We start from the raw sequence: 19781 nt of genomic DNA on the forward strand, positions 1-19781 counted from the left end.
AATGCAATTTTATGTTTCCATGTTTCTTTTGTGTTGATTTTGATTGTTATTGTTGATTTCTTGCTTATGTTAGTTATGGATCTTGTAATTCTTGCATTTGGTGATGTTCATTTTCCTTGCACTCTAGGTGTTTGATAGAATGTCTTCTTTAGTTTTTGAGTAATTCTCTTTACTCTTGGCCTAGGCTAAGGGATTTGAGTGATCTTGAGTCATTGGGTCTAATGGATGTGATGATTTGAGAACCAGTAGTGATCAAATTGATAGCCATTGACACTAGCCTACTACTAGGTTAATTAGTAGTGAGGTTAGACCTTATGGGTTGATGTGATCAAATCTATTTGACGTACTTCAAGCTTAGGAGTAGATCTCACATACTTAAGGCTTTTCGAAGTAGACTTAATAGGTTGGCTTCTCACAATTATTAATAATTGAATTGTTAACAAGGATGGTGATCTCAATTTCTCATGCTTTAGCCAAGAGTTGTTTACCATTTCAATTATTTAGTTCTTGTCGTTTACTTTCTTGTTATTCACTTTCCTTGCCAATTTCCAAATCAAACCCCGCCTCTATTCTTCATAGCCAATAACTCAACACTTCATTGCAATCTCTTGTGAGACGACCCGGAGTCTAAATACTTTGGTTAATTTTTTTTCGGGGTTTGTTAATTGTGACAAAAACCAATATTTTAATTTGATGCGAGGATTCATTATTGGTCGAGAACTATACTTGCAACGAGAATTCTTGAGAGTTTCTTTACCGACAATATCCTTGCAGCATCACTGCCGCGCCGCCGTCGCTCCTTCTCTCTCTTGCAGCCGTGGCTCCTCCTACTTTGGTCCTTCTCCGTTCTCTCTCAATCGAGCTCACAAGAACCAGGTATGGTTTTCAAAGCCAACTTCAGTTTCAATTAGAAATCCCCTATTTCAGGTGTAAACTATGACCTAATTGTAATATCCTGTTTTTTAAATCTAGAAATCATGGTCATTATGTTTATTCTGATTCCATTTTATTTTAAGAGCTAAGACTAATTTATAGACGAAGGTGATTTCATACCTACATAGATCACTTAACCCTCCATGTAAATATTTAACGTGTTACATTGGAAGTTTAGAGGCAATGGTTAACGTTCAGTCCAATTTGTCTTGGGCAACCCAGAGTAGCAGTAGTTCATGCCAGGGTGTTTGGTCCATAAGCTGAATTTTTGTAAATCAGTCTTTCAACTATTATAACGCTGACAATATGATTTGGTATACAGAGAATAATACGTTGCGGCGGAGCAGTTGATGATGACATGGCAAACACCATAGTTTCGCAGCTTCTTTACCTTGATGCTGTTGATCCTCAAAAGGTTTTTATCCTTTTCTTCGTTTCAATATGATTATTACCTTGAACCTGTCTTTAATCTTTACAAGTTTCTAGTGTGTTAAAATCAACTTTCTCTTTCTAGTGCAAGCACTGTATCAACTAATATTATGTTATATGTTGAACAGGATATTGTCATGTATGTAAACTCTCCAGGAGGATCAGTTACAGCCGGTAATGCAATAACTTATCTTTGTTTTATGCAAACATGCCTTGTGTTATATATATTACAATCTATTTGTAGACTTCAAAAAGTTGTATAAATTATATTGTCATCCATCTATCTTTTTTTATCTTGACCTTTTCATGAGCAGTATAGGTGCTTTTCTGCTTAGCTCTGGGACCAAAGGTAATGATTCTCTAAACTTACAATTGTTCCATGATTTTATTTTTTGTTTTCTCTATATGAGAAAAATTTGGCTTTCTAACATTTCATCTATTCCTCGTTACTAAAGGAAAGAGATATAGCTTGCCAAATTCAAGAATAATGATTCCAGGGACTACATTTTCTTACTTGATTTTGTTTATTTTATCCCCCTACTAAAGCTTGAAACTATTGTTGTTTATCATTTTTCAGCTGAACCAAAATGATGCTAATCATGAGAGCATTAAGAATGAGATAAAGAAACATGAAGATAACCTTAAATTCCGTAATTCTCAATCAAATCGACTAGCCGAATCAATACTTGACTTACAAGGTGTGTTCATAAACCAATCTTTTTTGCTCTTACTTATTTTGTTCCATAGGGAACAGGTGACTAGAATTAATGATAACCTGGTAAACTAATGCAACATGACATCAGTACTCATTGGTTGAATAAACCAAAACCAGAATTGCATATCAATTTTTTATATCAATGTTTACATAGATAATAGATCAATAAAGTAGCTCTGTTCTGTTGTATCCTAATTTGAATTCAAATGTACACTGTTGGGGTACTCATTTTCTGCCCAACGTGAATCCTAATTTGAATTCAAATGTACACTCATGCATTCCTATTTTCTAACACCAAATTACAGATTAAATATTCTTTTGAATGAGAAGAACTTGTCCCATGATGGGTTTGTCTTACTTTACTTAGCTTGTTTATATATTTAATTTGCTACTTTGATTAATATGATGTGAGTAAGTAATATTCTACGTATGGTGTGGAATGAATGCTTTCTATTTTGATTAGTTAATCTATTTTTAAAAAGTGTGGCTGAAATGATTCTTTGGTAACGGAGGGATGCTCTACAATCTATATACATGCATGGATTTTTTCTTATTCATTAAAATTATCATAGTAGTGACAATCACCAAATTTAACTCAATTCAATTTGCTGTGAGACTCATACTGCATGGGGAAAATGCAGCAAGTACATGAATTAGTTTCAAAATCATATGTAATGCACATTCACCACTACTATTATTTTGTCAAAATTATAGATCAACACTTGGTCCAAAAATGTCTTGCTAATCTCAATCACTCTGTTTCGTTCTCTGTTTTGGGTCAAACACTATTATTGTTCTTCTATCACCGAGGATTGGTACTTCTTTGGGTCAAAAAAAGCTTGGCTAATGAGTTTCAGACAGAGTGTTGACCAAAAACGCCAAGAAGAAGAGAGTACAGCCAATGAGTTTCAGATTGACTATTCTAATTAAGGTTGTGAATTTGAAATTAAGATATTGATCAAGTGATTGAAGCAAGCAATCATGCAAGATTATGGTGAGGATTGCATAGAGTTGGTCGTACTGAATATACAAACTAATTTGCCTTGGTTTGTCTTCTGTTGTTCATGTATTTGTGGGTGAATTTATTTTCTATTCTTTATTCAATCTATTAACCGGAATTCATATAAAAGTACAGGCTCTTATGAAAAATTCAACTGATGCCATGAAGGAATCAAGGGTCCCTGAGATTTTATATTTGGTGAGTTATTTGCGATATGTAATTTAGACAGACATAATCATCTTGATTGTTTCTAATTTAACATATTGAAAGTTATTGATGAGTTATCTGTGATATGTAATGTTATATTTGACAAATGAAAAATCTTACCTCCCCTGGGATCAACAATAACAGTTAATCCATTATTTTGTTTGATTGCATTGCAATACTAAAATCTGCTTTGCATATTTTCTTGAATTAAGATGGAGGCACTCTCATATAAAAAAGAGGACTTCGAAGAGTTCTGTGCCGCTGCAATCAGTGTATACCAGCTGCATCTGATTGTCAACACTCTTTTATCCTTTTCTTTTCTGCATATAAATTGTTCATAGCATCTAATCCTTTTCTTTAATTTTCTGTTTTACCTTTTAATACAGTATTGACAAGCAGCTCCCACATCAAAAATTTTATGACGATCTTGATGACTCGCATGATTATTTAGAGGAGTATGAATAGGTTATTTAATTACTTTGAATATTTTGTATTATTAGTGGATTGCAATTTAAACGAATATAAGTCTAAGTTTAGTTATTTATTTTGTCTTGAGTCTTTATATTAGAAGATTATTTATTATTTTAATAAGTTTGTAAATTCATTATCTAATATTTAGTATAAATTTTATTTTTATATTTAAAAATTCATTTGTCTTGTTATTTATATTCTATATAAATTTTATTTCTATATTTATTTGCACTAATTGTTTACTATTTTTCAAATAAAAAAATAATTAAAACATATCTATTAAAATCGACGGCTAGTTTATCGATTTTACTGGATCAAATATCGACGGTAACGTTGTCGATTTTAGTAAGCATATTATAAACGAAGATACTGTCGATTTTATTGAATCAAATATCGACAAAAATGGCGTCGATTTTATATAATATTATCGACGGCAAAGTTGTCGATTTTAGTAAGAATGTAAAATTCTCAAACTCATATTATAGATAGTAAGGCCGTCGATTTTATTAAATTATTATCGACGGCTAGGCAAGCTGCCGATTTTATTAGAATTTTAAAAAATCGACAAGCTTTATAGCGACCATCTCCGCCGTTCATTTTGCCGTCAAAATTTAATATTATCGACAGTTAAGCCGTCGATTTGGCCGTCGATTTTAACAATTTTTCTTGTAATGAAATAACAATAATAATACTAATAATAGGTAAATATTGTGTTAGAAAAGATGGGTTTTAAACATAGATAGAGAGCATAGGTAAAGGAATGTGTAAATATAGCCTCTATGTCGATTCTGATTAATGGGGCACCGTCCAAGCCGTTCAAGATGGAGAGAGGCCTAAGATAAGGGGATCCTCTATCTCTGTTCCTGTTTGTTCTTGTGGTTGACGTATTACATAGGATGATGGGAGAAGCTGTCAGAAATGGACGTATATCTCTTTTGCTGGTTGGGAGGGATAAAATAGAACTAGGGGTGGCAAAGCGGGCCGTCCCGCCCCGTCTAGGCCCGCCTCATAAACGGGGCGGATCGCCCCGCCCCGCCAACTAAAATGGGTTCAAAATGCTAATCCGCCCCACTTTATTGCGGATTGGCGGGCTAGCCCGCTTGACTTTTTTTTTTTTGAAAAATAAAATTCATTAAAATCAACTAAAAATAATAATTAAAAAATCAAATACAAATAAAAAATAGTTAAATTATAATATAATTTTTTACTAATAGAATCATTTTTATTTTAAAAAATAAGTGACATAATTTGAACATATATACGAAATTGTAAAATAAAATAAATAAAGATAATAACTAAAAGAAGAATAAAAACAAAAAATGAAAAAAAGTGTTTAAAAATTCTATAATTATTAATTTTATAATAATAATCACTCTTTTATTTAATAAAAAAAAGAAAAATAAAATCTTCGACCCGGCGGACCGGCCCGCCCTGCCCCGCCAAAACCCGCTAATTTGGCGGTGCGAGTTTGGCGTGTTTTTTTAACTTGGCGGGATCCAAATCCTAGCCCGACCTGCTTTTTTTAGCGGATTTAGCGGATCGGTCCGACAGGCTCGACTCGTTTTGCCACCCCTAAATAGAACTGTCACATTTACAGTTTACGGACGACACTATTTTGTTCTATCCACCAGAGACTGAGACAATCTTAAATTATAAGAGGCTCCTGCGATTCTTTGAATTCATGTCTGGACTAAGTATCAACTTTGACAAATCGAATTTGATTTCTGTTAATTGTGAAACGGAGCGGGTGACAAATATGTGTGGGCTACTAGGATGTACTGAAGCGGTCCTACCTGTAAGATACTTGGGAATACCCTTAGGAGCAAATCCTCGACTGGTGAAGACATGGAAAGCGATTATAGACAAGGTAGAAGAGAAGCTCGGTCTGTGGAGAGCAAAGGTACTTAACAAAGATGGAAAGTTAGTTCTTATCAAGTATGTGCTTAATAGCTTGCCATTCTAGTATCTTAGCTTATATAAGATGTCAAAAGGGCGGGGTAGCAGAGAAGTTGATTGCGTTGCAAACAAAATTTTTATGGAGAAAAGAGGATGGTAATAATGGTATGCCTCTGGTAAAATGGGAATTAGTGCAGGTTCCGAAAAAAGTTAGGAGGCTTGGGAGTGGAGGATGTTGTAATTAGGAATACAGCACTTCTGTTTAAGTGGTGGTGGCAGTTTTCAAAGGAGGATTGTCCATTGTAAAAGAAGATTGTATGTTCGTGTAATGGCTTAAATCCAAATATAATGCTAGCGAATCAGTTACTACCCACAAGAGGAGGTCTATGGAAAGATAGCTGTTAATTGAAGATAAAGGAGCAACATGTGAAAGACAAAATTCATAGTGGGCTATCTATGAAAATAGGGGATGGGAGGAGAACTCGTTTTTTGGAGGATAATTGGTTACAAGGTGGACCCTTGAAAGAGAGCTTCCCGAGACTTTTCTCTATTTCAAACAAGTAAGGATCTGTTATAGGAATTTTCGGTTTTGGGATGGGTTATAGTGGATATGGAATTTTCTTTGGAGGAGAGAATTGTTTCAATAGGAGTTGGCACTCGTCAACCAACTTCATGAAAAGCTAAGACCAGTTAAATTATCACCTAGTGGCTGGTAGAGAGGACAGCATGGTGTGAAAATCTGATAAAAAAAAAATATTTTTTCTACTAACTCTTTTGTGCAGGTGTTGCAGACAGAAACTGCATCGGAGGAAATCACAAGCCACAGCTTTACTAGCTCAATTTGGAGAGGCTTGGTTCCGCCAAAAATTGAACTCTTCGCATGGTTTGTCTTAATGGGAAGAGTAAATACCAAAGAGAGACTGAGTAGACTAGGTGTCAGTCATCTAAGTGATAATACGTGTGTTTTATGTAAAAAAGATGTAGAATTTGTTCATCATTTATTTCTCTGTTGTGAGTTTACTTGGCAAGTGTAGTGTGCTTGGTTGATATACTTTGATACAGTTTGGGTTGTTCCGGGCTTGATCAAGGACTTGTTTGAGAGTTAGACAGCAGAGCCTGATAAAAAAGTTGAGCAGAATAAGCGGTTGGTTAGTTTCTGTACAATAATTTAAAATATTTGGATGAAACGAAATGCGAGAATATTTAAAAATGAAGAAAATAGCGTTGAAGACATCAAATTGAAGTCGGTGGTGAGTTTCAAAGAGTGGTCTGGTATTGATCCATGAAATTGTTGATGGTAACGTCGGAGATGACAATAAATTAATCATTGTGAGTTATATTTTGTTTTTACCTTTTACTTGTAACTTAGTTCTTTGTGTCGTTCTATTTTAATGTGTTGAGCTTCTCTCTGTTAAAAAAAAAAATAGATAATCATTTTTCGAAAAAATATCCTATTTACCTCCAGTCCATTTTATATTAAATAATAATAATAATAGCTAAAGAATATTTTACCCAATTTCGCTAATTACCTTTAACCCATTTAATAATAATAATAATAATAATAGCTTCACAGTAACCTTATTTCCGAAAAGTAACGCTAATAAGTAATAACAAAGATAACATATGATCGTATCTAGCTAATAAGTTGCTTATAACAATAACAAATAAAGATTCTCGTTAAGTCGTAACACTAGTTTTCTTTCCCTCGAATCCATCTTCTTCTCCTCTGATTATTATAAGAGCGACTATATTAGATGTAAATTAAAATTAATCGTTAAAATTAATTATTAATATATAAATATATAATATATATTAGTAATATATATTAAAAATAAATTAAATTATATATATTTATACATAAATATATTAATAATTAATTTTAATAATTGATTTTGATATATAAATAATATTTTTACTATAAAATATAAAAAAAACCATGATCTCTAAAAAAGTTCAAATTAACCCCAACCTGCTACGTGTTAGACGAAGCCACGCGTCGCAACATATTGACTGCCACGGCAAATCCATACGTATGGATGTTTCCTCCTGTCTATATCCGAGAATTTGCCTTGATTATAATAATGTACTTTTCTCATTTGCATGTATAATATAGTATTTTTATATTTGTGATAATATATAGAAGATTTTACACTATTGTTCTAAAGTCTAAACCTGTATATAAAGTGGAGGTTGATGAACAAATCGCTACCTACATAAAACAATTTGCAGATGAGAGGAATTAGATGCTCAGAAATTTGTTCTAGATGTTAAAAAAATGAGAAATCAGATACTCACCTTTTTAGAGATTGTGAATGGTACAAAGGTTCTGGTTTATCTCACTCCTAACGCTAAAGACAGAAGCGGCGATTGAAGTTTTCTTCCTAGACTGGATTCGTTCTATGGTGATCAAAATTGAGGAGAAAAAGAGTGATTTTTTTGTGTGTGTGCTTCATAGTATTTGATAAGGGAGGAACAAACTTATCTTTGAGCATATTCAAACGGCACCGAAATATTTTTTTCAAAAAGTTCAGAAAGCACTCATTGACGCAATTTACCCTGTACACTCTACGAACGCAATGCAAAAGACACCTCCAGGGAGTTTGAGCCCTAACACTTGAATCGCGCCTCCCCATGGACAGTACAAGATGAATGTTGATGCGGCTTGATTAATGGGAAGACCAATGGTGTAGGTGTGGTAATTAGAGATTGGGAGGGGGTAGTTATGGCTGCTGCCACGTTGGAGACTCATTACTTACTTTCAGTTATGGAAGCAGAGGCAATGGCAATATTCATGGGCTTGAATATAGCAGTCCAAGGATGTTTTTTTGATTTGGAAATAGAAGGTGATAACATTGGGGTTGTAGAAGCTTTAGTCTCAAGACATAATCTTACTGGTCCTTTTGGCACCATCATAGCAAACTGTAAAGCTCTTTTGAATAGGTTTAGGCTTTACAAATTTTTACATGTGAAAAGAGGAGGTAATTTAGTAGCGCACTCTCTGGCAAATTTAACACTTACCAGACCAAACTTAATCTGGTTGGAAGAAACTCCTTTAGAGATTTGTAATCTGGTTCATTTAGATATTTTGGGTCTTGTTGTTTAATATAAACTTTCCTTTCAAAAAAAAAAAAACCTGTATATAAAGAATTATCCTACGTGTATATCAAAATCAGCCACTAAAATTAATTATTAATATAAAATATATGTTAAAATATAAATATATATTAAAAATAAATAAAATTACATATATATTTATATACAAATATATTAGTAACTAGTTTTAGTAATTAATTTTAATTAGGGATAAATATGATTTTGGTCTCTAACGTTGAGGTTAAAAATCGAAACCATCTCTCATCTAATTTTCGATTTAGAATTGTCCTTAATGTTTTTTTTCGTATTAAAATTATCATTTTTATTTTTTTTGGACAAAAATACCTTTACCCCCTCCCCCCTCCTTCACCCCCTTTCCTCCTTCTCCTTCCCCTTCCACCACACGTCCCCCTCCCCCTCCCCCTTCCCCTTCCCCCTTTCCCCCACCCCCACCACCAACGCCACCGCCGTCCCCCTCTCCCATTCCCCCTTCATCCCGCCTCCCCCTCCCCCTCCCCGTCTCCCCTTCCCCCCATCTCCCACCACCAACGCCGCCGCCGTCCCCCTCCCCCCTTCCTCCCACCCCTACCTCGCGTCCTTTTCCCTTCCCTCCCCCCACACGCGCTGTTTTGTTTTTTTTATATATATAATTTTTTTAAAGCAGGGGTAGTTTAGGAATAAAATTAAAAATTTAAATAAAAAGGACGATTTTAATACGAAAACAAACGATAAGGACGATTTTAAATCGAAAATTAGATGAGGGACGATTTCGATTTTTAGCCTCAACATTAGGGACCAAAACCATACTTACCCCTTTTAATTAGTATACAAACAACATTTTTGGTATATAAAATATAAACATTCCATAATCATCGATATAACTTGGTTTATTTGGTATAGATTTTTCATAAATTAATTTCTACTTCATGTTAGGCTTACCATGTCCATCGTATTTTTCTCTTCTCACATATACAAATAATAACTTAGTCTAAGATGTCCAAAAATATCAGATTTTAAATACGCGATAATAATGATTACATCATGATTTGCTCGAAGTTTGACTAAACTAAGTTCAACTTTTTTTTTTGTCTGGGCCAAAGGCCTCTAGAAGAAACCGGTTTGGATAGATCCGTCCCGGTTCCACAACAAAAGCTGAAGCACGCTCTAATTGAAGATAAGGAAACAGGTGAATTTTCAATGTTCCTCCATTGCATGCTATATGGCACCACTTTCAAGTCCTGTGGGAGCTTTAGATTTTCAATTGCGATTTAGTACGCGCCGTGCTGCATCCCTGTGTTTTCCCTTCGTCTTAGCTCGAAATGGTTCTCTTGGGCTTCGTCGCCTTGTGTTGTGGAGCAGCCTCTTAAAACCAAGGTAGAGAGAGCAGTCTCGAGAACGGGCATACCTACTGCTCCAAATTCAAAAGCAAGCTGGCCTGCACTTTGTCTATGATTCTCTACATTGCTCTGCTGATCCTGTCTTGTTCCTTTCCTTTCAATTTGATACCTCGTGGAGCTTCCTTGAATGGTTTGTGACTTTCTTCCTCGAAGCCCCGATGAGATCTGGTTACCCTTATTTGTCTACTGTTCAATTGTGTTTGAAGCTTGCATCCAACCTGCAGAAGTGTTCGCTCCTGTCTTGCTAGCTAGCCGAGCCTCATTTTGAAGTATGTCCTGTATCGAGTGGGGGGGGGTTCCCAGTCCAATTTCTCTCAAGCTTTCGCTCCGCTTCCATTGCTGCCGCCATGTGTGCCAGTTGGTTCCCCTCCCTTGGGGTCCAGGTAAGACCATAATTCTCTATTTCTTTCATCCATTCTAAACTATCTCTTAGGATAGGTTCTGCTTCGCCTCCTATGTTGTTTGATTTTAGAGCTTGTACCATGAGAAGGCTATCCGACTCAATTAAAATTTTATTTAATCTAAGATTTCTGGCTAGGATGACTGCATTTCTAATCGCTGTTGCCTCTGCTGTTACGACTGAGCTTGCCTTGATTTTGTTCCTAGCCCCCATGAGGAGTCTCCCCCTGTTGTCTCTGATCATTGTTGCTGTTGCTCCTTCTCCTGAGTTGCAGTTGAAGGTTGCATCCACATTGGCCTTGATCCACTCCCCTGGTGGTGGCTTCCAGGTAGCTTCTTTCCTTTTTTTTTTTGCCATGTTTGTGTTTGTTGCTATTTGTTTCTCATCATTGGTTGCTGCCTTAAATTCTTTGTCCATTGCGTTGGCTCTTTCGACTGTAGTCTTAGGATTGACTGCTATGTTCTGAAAATAAGCTTTGTTTCTTGTTTTCCATAGTTCCAACACAAATAAGCAATTTTACTGATCATTATATCCTGATTCTTATCCTTGTCTGCTCTAATTTTCCTGACATTTTTAAGAAACTAGTTCCCAAAAGTAGAGATAGTTTCTGTTGATTGACTGAGATGGCATTGAGACCCAAACTAAGCTGCCCTAGTCCAGGGACATAGTAAGAGGGTATGTTCTGTAGTTTCAACATTCTCATTGCAAATAAGGCATATGGGGTTCCTTGTGAGTTTTTTTTCTAAATAGATTGGCCCCCACTGGTAGGATATTCTGAGCCACCCTCCACATAAATATTTTAATTTTCTGTGGTACCTGAAGTTTCCGAATTTCTGTCCACACCTCCTTGTCCTCTCCACTTATTGATGGTGCATTAAGATTATGTTCGTTCTCCTCCTTTCTAGCAGCATGATATCCCATCTTGACCGAGTAGCATCCGTCCGACCTATATGGCCATTTTAGACTATCCTCTCTGTCAATTAAGCTTATCGAAGTTATGAGAATCTTGTTGGCTATATCAGTCAAGAAAATCCTTTTGATCTTTACTTCGTCCCACCCTTCTCCTCATTTTATCAGCTCTTCCACTACGCTTACTTCCTGATTTCTCTCTCTGAAAATCCTCCCCATGCCATAAACCCAAGAATCCTCCCAAATATTAATAGTTCTGCCATTACCAACCATCCATTTTCCTTTCCTTCTCAAGAAATCTCTCCCTTGTATAATGCTTTTCCATACCCAAGAAGAACCATATTTTTCTTTCACCTCCCTGAAGTATTCCTTTGGAAAATAAATGGCTTTGATAATTTTAACCCAAATTGCCTCTGGTTCTTGTAAAATCCTCCATGTCTGATTTGCCAAAAGGGCCAGATTTTGATGTTGAAAATCTTTGAAGCCTAAGCCCCACTCTTTTTTACTTTCACAAATCTTTCTCTAACTACTCCAATGGATACTAGAGTCCTTATTATTAGAACTCCACCAGAGCTTTGCAGCTTTGGCACTTAATTTTTTACAGAAACCTTTGGAAAATAAGACCACATTCATAGCATAGACCGGAATGGCTTGAACCACTGATTTGATGAGGGTTTCTTTTCCCGCTTGGTTGAATAAATTTTCTTTCCATCCTTCTAGTTTGCTCATTACTCTCTCTTCTATCCAAGCTAAGGCTTTACTCTTTGATCTCCCCCAATGTGCCGGTAACCCCAAATATTTGCCCGGATTGTCCCATGTGCTCATGCTCATAATCTCCTCTATGTCCACTCTAGCTTGTAAGGCCACCTGCTCGCCAAATGTGATCCCTGACTTCTGTAAGTTTATTTTCTGCCCTGATGCCTCGGTATACTGGTTGAGGATAGAAATAATTTGGTATGCCTTCTCAACATTTGCTTCAGCCAAAATAATACAATCATCTGCAAAAAGAAGGTGTGTGAGTGTAGGTGCCGTTGGCGCTATCTTAAAACCTTTAATCTTTCTCTGCTCTTGTGCTTCTTTCATCAAAATAGTTAAGACTTTCGCCGCTAGGATGAACAAGTAAGGTGATAATGGGTCTCCCTGTCTGAGTCCTCTACTAGGAATGATTTTTCTTGAGAGAGCCTCATTTACTTTAATCCAATAGGACGTTATAGTGATGCACTCCATAACAAGCTTGACCCAATTTGGATGAAAGCCAAAGGCTTTCAGTATCAACTCAATAAAATTCCACTCCATTCGGTCATAAGCTTTGTTCATGTTGAGCTTAATTGCCATATTCTCCGCCCCATTGCTTCTACTTTTTTCCAAGCTATGATATATTTTTTGTACAATTATGATGTTGTCTTGGATGAGCCTGTTGCTTACAAACGCACTTTGGATAGGTGAGACAATGTCATTAAGCATGTTTTTCAGTCTCTTTACCAAAATCTTGGTAATAACTTTATAGATGAAGTTGCAACAGCTAATAGGTCTCACCTGATTAAGGTTTTCTGGTCTCTTGACCTTGGGAACAAGCACCACCATGGTTTTGCTTATTTCCGGATGGATCTTTCCATTTTCAAAAAAAAAAATCTCTCACGACTGTAACTAAATCTTCCTTAACCACCTCCCAGTGGCTTTGAAAAAACTTTCCGTTCAACCCGTCTGGCCCCGGGGCTTTGAGGCCTCCCATGCTGAAGATAGCCTCTCTTACTTCTTCTTCATCTACTTCTCTTGTGATCTCCTCATTCATCTCCTGTGTTACTCTTTTTGGCACTTTTTGGATGCATTGATCTACACCTTCTCTTACAGTTTTAGTGAACAGGTTAGAGAAGTATTCTTCTATCATTCTCATTATGGTTCCCAGTTTCCACTGCTGTCCTTTATTCTCTCAAGTCTATTTCTATCCCTTCTTTGCAGAGTTGTGGCATGGAAAAAAGCCGTGTTGCTATCTCCCCATTTTAACCATTTGAGTCTTGATCTCTGACCCCAATATTTCTCTTCTTGCTTTCATAATTGTTCTATCCTCTTCTTGATGTTCTGCGACAGTTCCTGTTGCTGCTCGGTCATGCTTGAGTTTTGGAGGTTTTGGAGTTCTTCCTGTAGTCTTGCTATTTTCCTTCCAGTTTTAGTAAAATTTCTCCTGCTCCAATTTTTGAGCTCCTTTTTACAGCTTTCCATTCTCTCTATCAAGTTTTCCCATTTGTTTCTTTCTCTTGTGCTTCTATTCCAGCCCCTTTTAACCACTTCTTTGCATTCTCGGTAATCCTCCCAATGTACTTCATACTTGAAATATCTTGGGCATTTTTTCTTTGGCTCTAGAGTAAGAACAAGTGGGCAGTGGTCTGAGCTTATAGCTGGCCTGCTTTCTAACATGGCATGTTGATAGATAAGCCTCCATTTCCAGTTTGCTAGGCCGCGATCAATTCTTTCCTTGGTGATAAAGTCATATCTTGGGTTGCTAAACCAGGTGAATTGTCCTCCTTTCAACTCCAAATTCATGAGATAATTGACATCAATGAAGTTTCTGAAGTCGATCATTTGACTGCTTGGTTTGGGATGAAGACCTTCTTTTTCATCTTGACAAATGATATCATTGAAATTCCCGATAAACAACTGTGGTATTAACTCACTATCTCAGTTTTCAGCCATTTCCTTCCAAAAAAGCTTTCTTTGAGCGAATTTCGGACTACCATATATAAATTTACACTTCCATTTGTTACTTTTTTTATCATCAATATCAGTAACAACAAGATTTTGGGACCAAAAGTAAACATCAAAATCGATACTATCATTTCAAAATAAACAGAGGCTCCGAACAAACCCCAAAATTCCACATTAAAGGAGTTAGTAAATTTGAGTTTTTTCTTAATGCTTGTAATACATTTCTCCCTAACCTTAGTTTTCATTAAAAATATTACGGTCGGCTGTTTGCACAGATTTCTAACTAAGTTCAACTTTGAGTAGTAGTACCATTTATTTTATGACCCAATAGAACAAAGCTATAATCCGAAAAAAAATTTAATCCATCAAATATGAATTTGTCCCAAACCAATACATATGGCCCAAAATATCCAATTCTCATCTATATGTAAAAACTATAATTTTTCTATAAATATTTCATCAAATTAAATATTTTCAATTTTAATTTTTATAAATTTATTTAAAATTTTTATTAATTTAAATATCAGATTTCATAAATATTTTCAAACGTGAATGCACGTTCAAGACCTTTACAGTCACTTTTGACCTTTTATTCTCAAGGCCAAAATATCTTATAATTTGTTTCAAGTACGTTTCAAAACAAATATTTTCTCTCATAAATATAAAATATATTCACCGAATATTCCAATTCAATGTCAAATTTAAAAATTAACTGAAAAAATTCACTCATGCAAGATTTTTCATATATATTTTCTAAGATCATTATTCTATAATAGCTAGAAAATTTTTTTACAGGAAGAACAAACCGTCAAAGCAACTCAACATCATTATTTTCACATGGAAAGGTCAACAACATAACTGTGATGATATTGCCACGTAGCTGAATATAGTGCCAGACGGCTAAGAACAAAACCCCCTGATGAAATTGAAAGTTAACAACATAATTATTGAGACATTAATTAACTTATCTAATATACGACACCACCACTTCAATCAAATAAATTAACTAAAGTTAACCCTTAATTTCAACAGGCTCAAGGCCATTGTCAATTGAAGTCTTCACAGCATCTATGACCAATTGTGTTTTCCTACTAATTATTGGCCACGTGTCCTCCGGTTTTGAGTTATTGTACTTAATTGCCCCTACCAAACATGCAAATTCCTTCACCATATGTACTTCTTGAGGGAGATCATTGTAAACTACAATATCACTTGGATTTGGAGCCCAACCTAAAGAAAGTTCCAGCCAATTAGAGTTTGAGCTTGTTGAAAACCTGGCCTCTTTCTCTTGATTAGGGATAATATAATCATGAACGCGCAATGACCCTTTTGTCCCCATTACAATAATATCCATAGACACATTCGTAAAAAAGGAACAATAGAATGTTGCTACTTTGTCATCTTCCCAAGATAAAGAAGCAGCACAAGCTAGAATGACACCAGCATCATTGTATGTGGGTTTGTGCAATGCTCTTGCTAATTTAGGTAACTCATAATTTGAAGCCCATAAAATTGCTCTCACACAATACCAACCAGTGTCACCAAGTGCTCCAAGAGCATCAAGGTCTGGCTTCACACGAATATCCTTCTCTAGAAAATAAGGACTAACTGTATAGGTAGAAGTTGCATGTACCTGTTAAGTTGACGTGTTACAAACAAATGATGACAAAAATTGTATAATTGGTAAAGTTTAAAAGACGAAGAATATGCCTAATCTTAATGTGAACCGTCAATTTTATATGAAATTCATAATTGAGAACTGTTAAATAATTTATCATATTTAATTAAATTATTATTTTAGTTATTAATTTTATATAAAATTAACTGCACTTAAATTTTTATTTTTATATAAATTCAAGAAAAGGTATAGGTATATTTATTAATTTATTATTAACAATAATTAATTATTATATTTTAAACACATATATAAAAAAACACATCCAAAAAATATATTTATAAAGATATTTTTATTAAATACAACAATAAAAAAATATTTTTATTAAATACTCTCACAAAAATATTCTTATTAAATACAACTCATAAATAAGAGTTGACAAAAATTGATAAAACTCTTGTTAGTAGGGTAATAGAATTACAAACTAAGTTAGAAGTTAAAAAATTTAAAAATTTAAATTATATATAATAAAATAATATATTTTTGTATAAATATTTATATATATATATCCGCATGAAATCAAAGATATATGTTTGTGAATATTAATAATGAATATATACCGATTGAAGGTGACCGAACTGTTGAGGATCTGAGAGGAAGTGAAACATTTGAGTGGTCCTAGGGTGGTGCATCCACATGGTAGCATCCATGTACTGCAAACCGTTGGATTCACACGCCTCCAAAATCTTGTGAAGATCATGAACGTTGAGAGCCACAGGCTTCTCAAGCAGCAAGTGCTTCTTCTTCTGAGCAGCAAGCACAGCCCACTGCACGTGCAAGCTTGTTGGAAGTGGCACGTACACAGCATCAACTTCAGGGTCATCTATAACACCTTCGTATGATCCATAAACCTTTATGCCACAATATGTTTCAAAAATTAAAGTCATCATCGTTAATTCATTGTAACCATCTTAAACAAGTTCTAAATTAATATGTGTTATATTGAAATTTTGGTACATGTAATGATTTTGTTACAATATTTTATATCATACAGTGAGTATTGTAACAAATATGTTTAATAATAAAAAAAATAATAAAAAATAATCATAATTTACATTATTTAATATTTATTGATTATTATTACAAGAATTAATGAAATGTTTTAAACTTATAATAAGTTTTTTTATGTGGATATATATGTAGACATATTAAGAGTTAAGACCTTAGCATGGGGTGGGAAGCCGTTGGAGGCAGCGAACTTGGTGGCCTTGTCGAGAGAGCGGCTTCCGACGGCGTAGAGGGTGGCGTTGGGGGAGAGGGTTATGGCCCTTGACACCTTCCTTGCGACCTCAGCACACCCAAGTATCCCAAATCGTATTGGTGGTGCTTCTTCTGCCATGGTTGGATTTGGAGGAGGAGTAGTGTTAGTTTTAGTTTTAGCCTTTTATTTAGGCCTCAGGTATGGTTCTTTTTGTACTAGTGGGATTGCTTTGCTTCGTAACGTGGTTGATGGCTCTCTTTGTGAACAAGTTAATAGAATAAATATTAGAGTAGTGTTAAGAAACTAACATATGTTGTGAGCCATGATTTAAAAGTGAGTTTGGATTATTGAGAGCTGTAGAAAAGGACTGTTGTTAGACCAAATAAACTGCTTTTTAGTTCTAACGTACAAAAGTCTAGAGATGCAAATTATATTTGCTGGTGGGTAGGCATAATAATAATGTATAAGACTGGTTAATCTAGTATACTGGAGAGAGGATAGAGTTGTGTAAAAATTTGATAAATATGATGTATTTTTTATTAATTTTTTTTGTGGAGGTTATGCAGGTAGAAATGCTTTAAGACAATTTAAAAAGATTTAATCTCATCTAGAATTAAATTGTTCATATAGTTTGTCTTGACTGGAAGGGTTAATACGAAGGAGAGGCTGAGTCGCTGAGAGTGGTTAACTAGGAGAATGTTGTTTGTGTGTTGTGTAATGAAAGTGTTGAATCTGGATACCACTTGTTTTTTGGTTGTGGATTTTTTTGACAGGTGTGGTGTGAATGACTGTCTTTTGTTGGAAGGTAACGGTGGTGTCCGAACATTTTTAAAATTGGACTGGGTATCAACTAGTAAACAGGAGCGCAAGAGGTGAATGATATATTTCTGTACTATTATCTAAAATATTTGGCTGAAAAAGAATAGATGGATTTTTTAGAACGAAAAAAAAGAGATTGACGATATTATCTATCAGTCTTTCATGAACTATAAAGAGTGAATAAATATAAATTTTTTTTATTATTGATGACAATGTAAAAAATAACAGAAAAAATTATTTAATCTTTTTATGACGTATTCTTTTATAATTGTAGCTTTTTTTGTTTCTTATTTCTTTACTCCATTTGTGTTGAGTTCTTTCTTTTAATAATAATAATAATAACGTATGAGATATACTTTAATTTCTCCTCAAATTGAAATAAGACAAGGTGCCTTTCCGGAATATACAAATAAAGAAAAAGACAATAAGATAGATAGATACTCATTATGAATCATACCCCCCTCAATATGACAATTACTATTGACTATTGAGGCATGATTTGATCCTGAATTTGAGAAGCTAATTCTTAACTCAAGGGCATTTTTGTAAATTGATGCCTTAAGCTCTTAACCGATCATATAGGACCATACGTGTTTTCTTTCTAATTATGGTTGGCCACTTGTCCTCACAAGACCTTTCTATATGTATATTCTATATTTTTGTTTTCTCTGTTCCCAAATTTTTTGGAAAGAAAAATTACAAAAGTACATGAAGTTTATCGAGTTAACAAAAATATCCATAAATTAAAAAAATTAATGATATATATTCATAAATTTTGTGTAAATGGATTGGCAAAAAAAATAGAAAATAATTCACTATATTAAATTTATTTGTTAAAAATCGGTCGAAGTTCTCTACCACTATCATTACCATTAATTTTGGCCTGATTTATTATAGGAGTAAGTTTAGACTTATGATAAAAAAATTTAAAAATACAAATTGAGTTATGAAAGGTTGAAAAAATGAATTGAAGTTGAGAGTGAAGATAGTTTAAAAATTTTATTAAAAAATTAACAAAAAAATTAAAATTTAAATATTCTTATCATACAAAATTTATCTTTTATAGATACATCATTAATTTTCTTATTTTATAGATATTTTTATCAGCATTCGTAAACTTCACAAATATTTTTATTAGCGTTCATAAATTTTATGAGTACTTTTTCAAACTTCATACAAGACCTTTCTATATATATATATTCTATATTTTTGTTTTCTCTGTTCCCAAATTTTCCCTTATCATGTCACCGCTATTGACATTGAAACCTTGAATTGTGTACTTTCATGTGACTCGACAGTTTAAGAATAAAATATCATTGGTAATTGTCTTATATGCATGTCTAATATAGTAATTTTATATTTGTGATAATAGAGGATTTTACACTCTACTGCTCTAAAGTCTAAACCTGTGTATAAAATATACGCATTCCAATATTCCATAATCATGGATATAATCTGGTTTGGTATAAGATTTTTCATCGATTAATCTCTACTTGATATTGGGTTTTCGAGGCCCATCGGGTTTTTCTCTTCTCAATGATACCAATAGTAACTTAGTTTAAGATGTCCAAACATACAAAACACTTGATTATTGGTATTTATGACGAGAAAGAAATGTTTTCTTGAAAAAAGAGAAGGAGGTGGGCCAGAAGATTGAATCGAAATGTTAAAGTTTCATACTTTCATTGAATAAGTCATATGATCATCCAATTTCAATATCAAAAAAAAAAAAAAATCATACTTTTGAAAATTTTTGTGGAAATAATTAATACTAAAATATTATCAATATACTAAAAAATAATTATCATATTGTATATAAATATATATAATTTAGCTAATTTGAATATATATTTTATATAAGTAGTTAATATTTTTTGTATACGTAATATCATTACAATTTATAACATAAAAAAATGCGTTTAATAGACACACT

General features: G+C 34.1%; 1 protein-coding gene and 1 long non-coding RNA gene across 5 annotated transcripts; one reads left to right on the forward strand and one right to left on the reverse strand.

Annotated features, from left to right (window-relative positions):
- Positions 1 to 1062: 1062 nt before the first annotated feature.
- On the forward strand, positions 1063 to 3778 carry LOC130979193 (uncharacterized). Of its 4 annotated transcripts, none has more exons than XR_009086544.1 (4): positions 1063 to 1348; positions 1491 to 3071; positions 3213 to 3275; positions 3497 to 3778. It is a non-coding gene; the product is annotated as an uncharacterized LOC130979193 (long non-coding RNA). The 4 variants fall into 4 exon arrangements; XR_009086543.1 differs by having other exon boundaries at positions 1491 to 1711; positions 1940 to 3275; XR_009086542.1 differs by having other exon boundaries at positions 1491 to 3275; positions 3497 to 3556; positions 3671 to 3777.
- Positions 3779 to 14935: 11157 nt separating this feature from the next.
- On the reverse strand, positions 14936 to 17393 carry LOC130979194 (uncharacterized oxidoreductase At4g09670-like). The gene is made up of 3 exons (XM_057902570.1): positions 16991 to 17393; positions 16389 to 16679; positions 14936 to 15786 (listed from the first exon to the last, which is right to left on the reverse strand). Exons 1-3 carry the CDS (start codon positions 17165 to 17167, stop codon positions 15166 to 15168), a joined length of 1089 nt encoding a protein of 362 aa, XP_057758553.1. The 5' UTR covers positions 17168 to 17393; the 3' UTR covers positions 14936 to 15165.
- Between the last annotated feature and the right edge of the window lie 2388 nt (positions 17394 to 19781).

This window comes from Arachis stenosperma, chromosome 5, assembly GCF_014773155.1.
Source record: "Arachis stenosperma cultivar V10309 chromosome 5, arast.V10309.gnm1.PFL2, whole genome shotgun sequence".
Taxonomy (NCBI): domain Eukaryota; kingdom Viridiplantae; phylum Streptophyta; class Magnoliopsida; order Fabales; family Fabaceae; genus Arachis; species Arachis stenosperma.

Bases quoted from the DNA above. Each gene is read 5' to 3' on its own strand.
- LOC130979194 (XM_057902570.1), bottom strand. From the start codon at position 17,167: ATGGCAGAAGAAGCACCACCAATACGATTTGGGATACTTGGGTGTGCT. The intron at 16,680-16,990 runs GTCTTAACTCTT...TGTGGCATAAAG, and splicing joins GCTTCCCACCCCATGCTAAG to GTTTATGGATCATACGAAGG. The intron at 15,787-16,388 runs GTATATATTCAT...TCAACTTAACAG, and splicing joins AGTTCGGTCACCTTCAATCG to GTACATGCAACTTCTACCTA.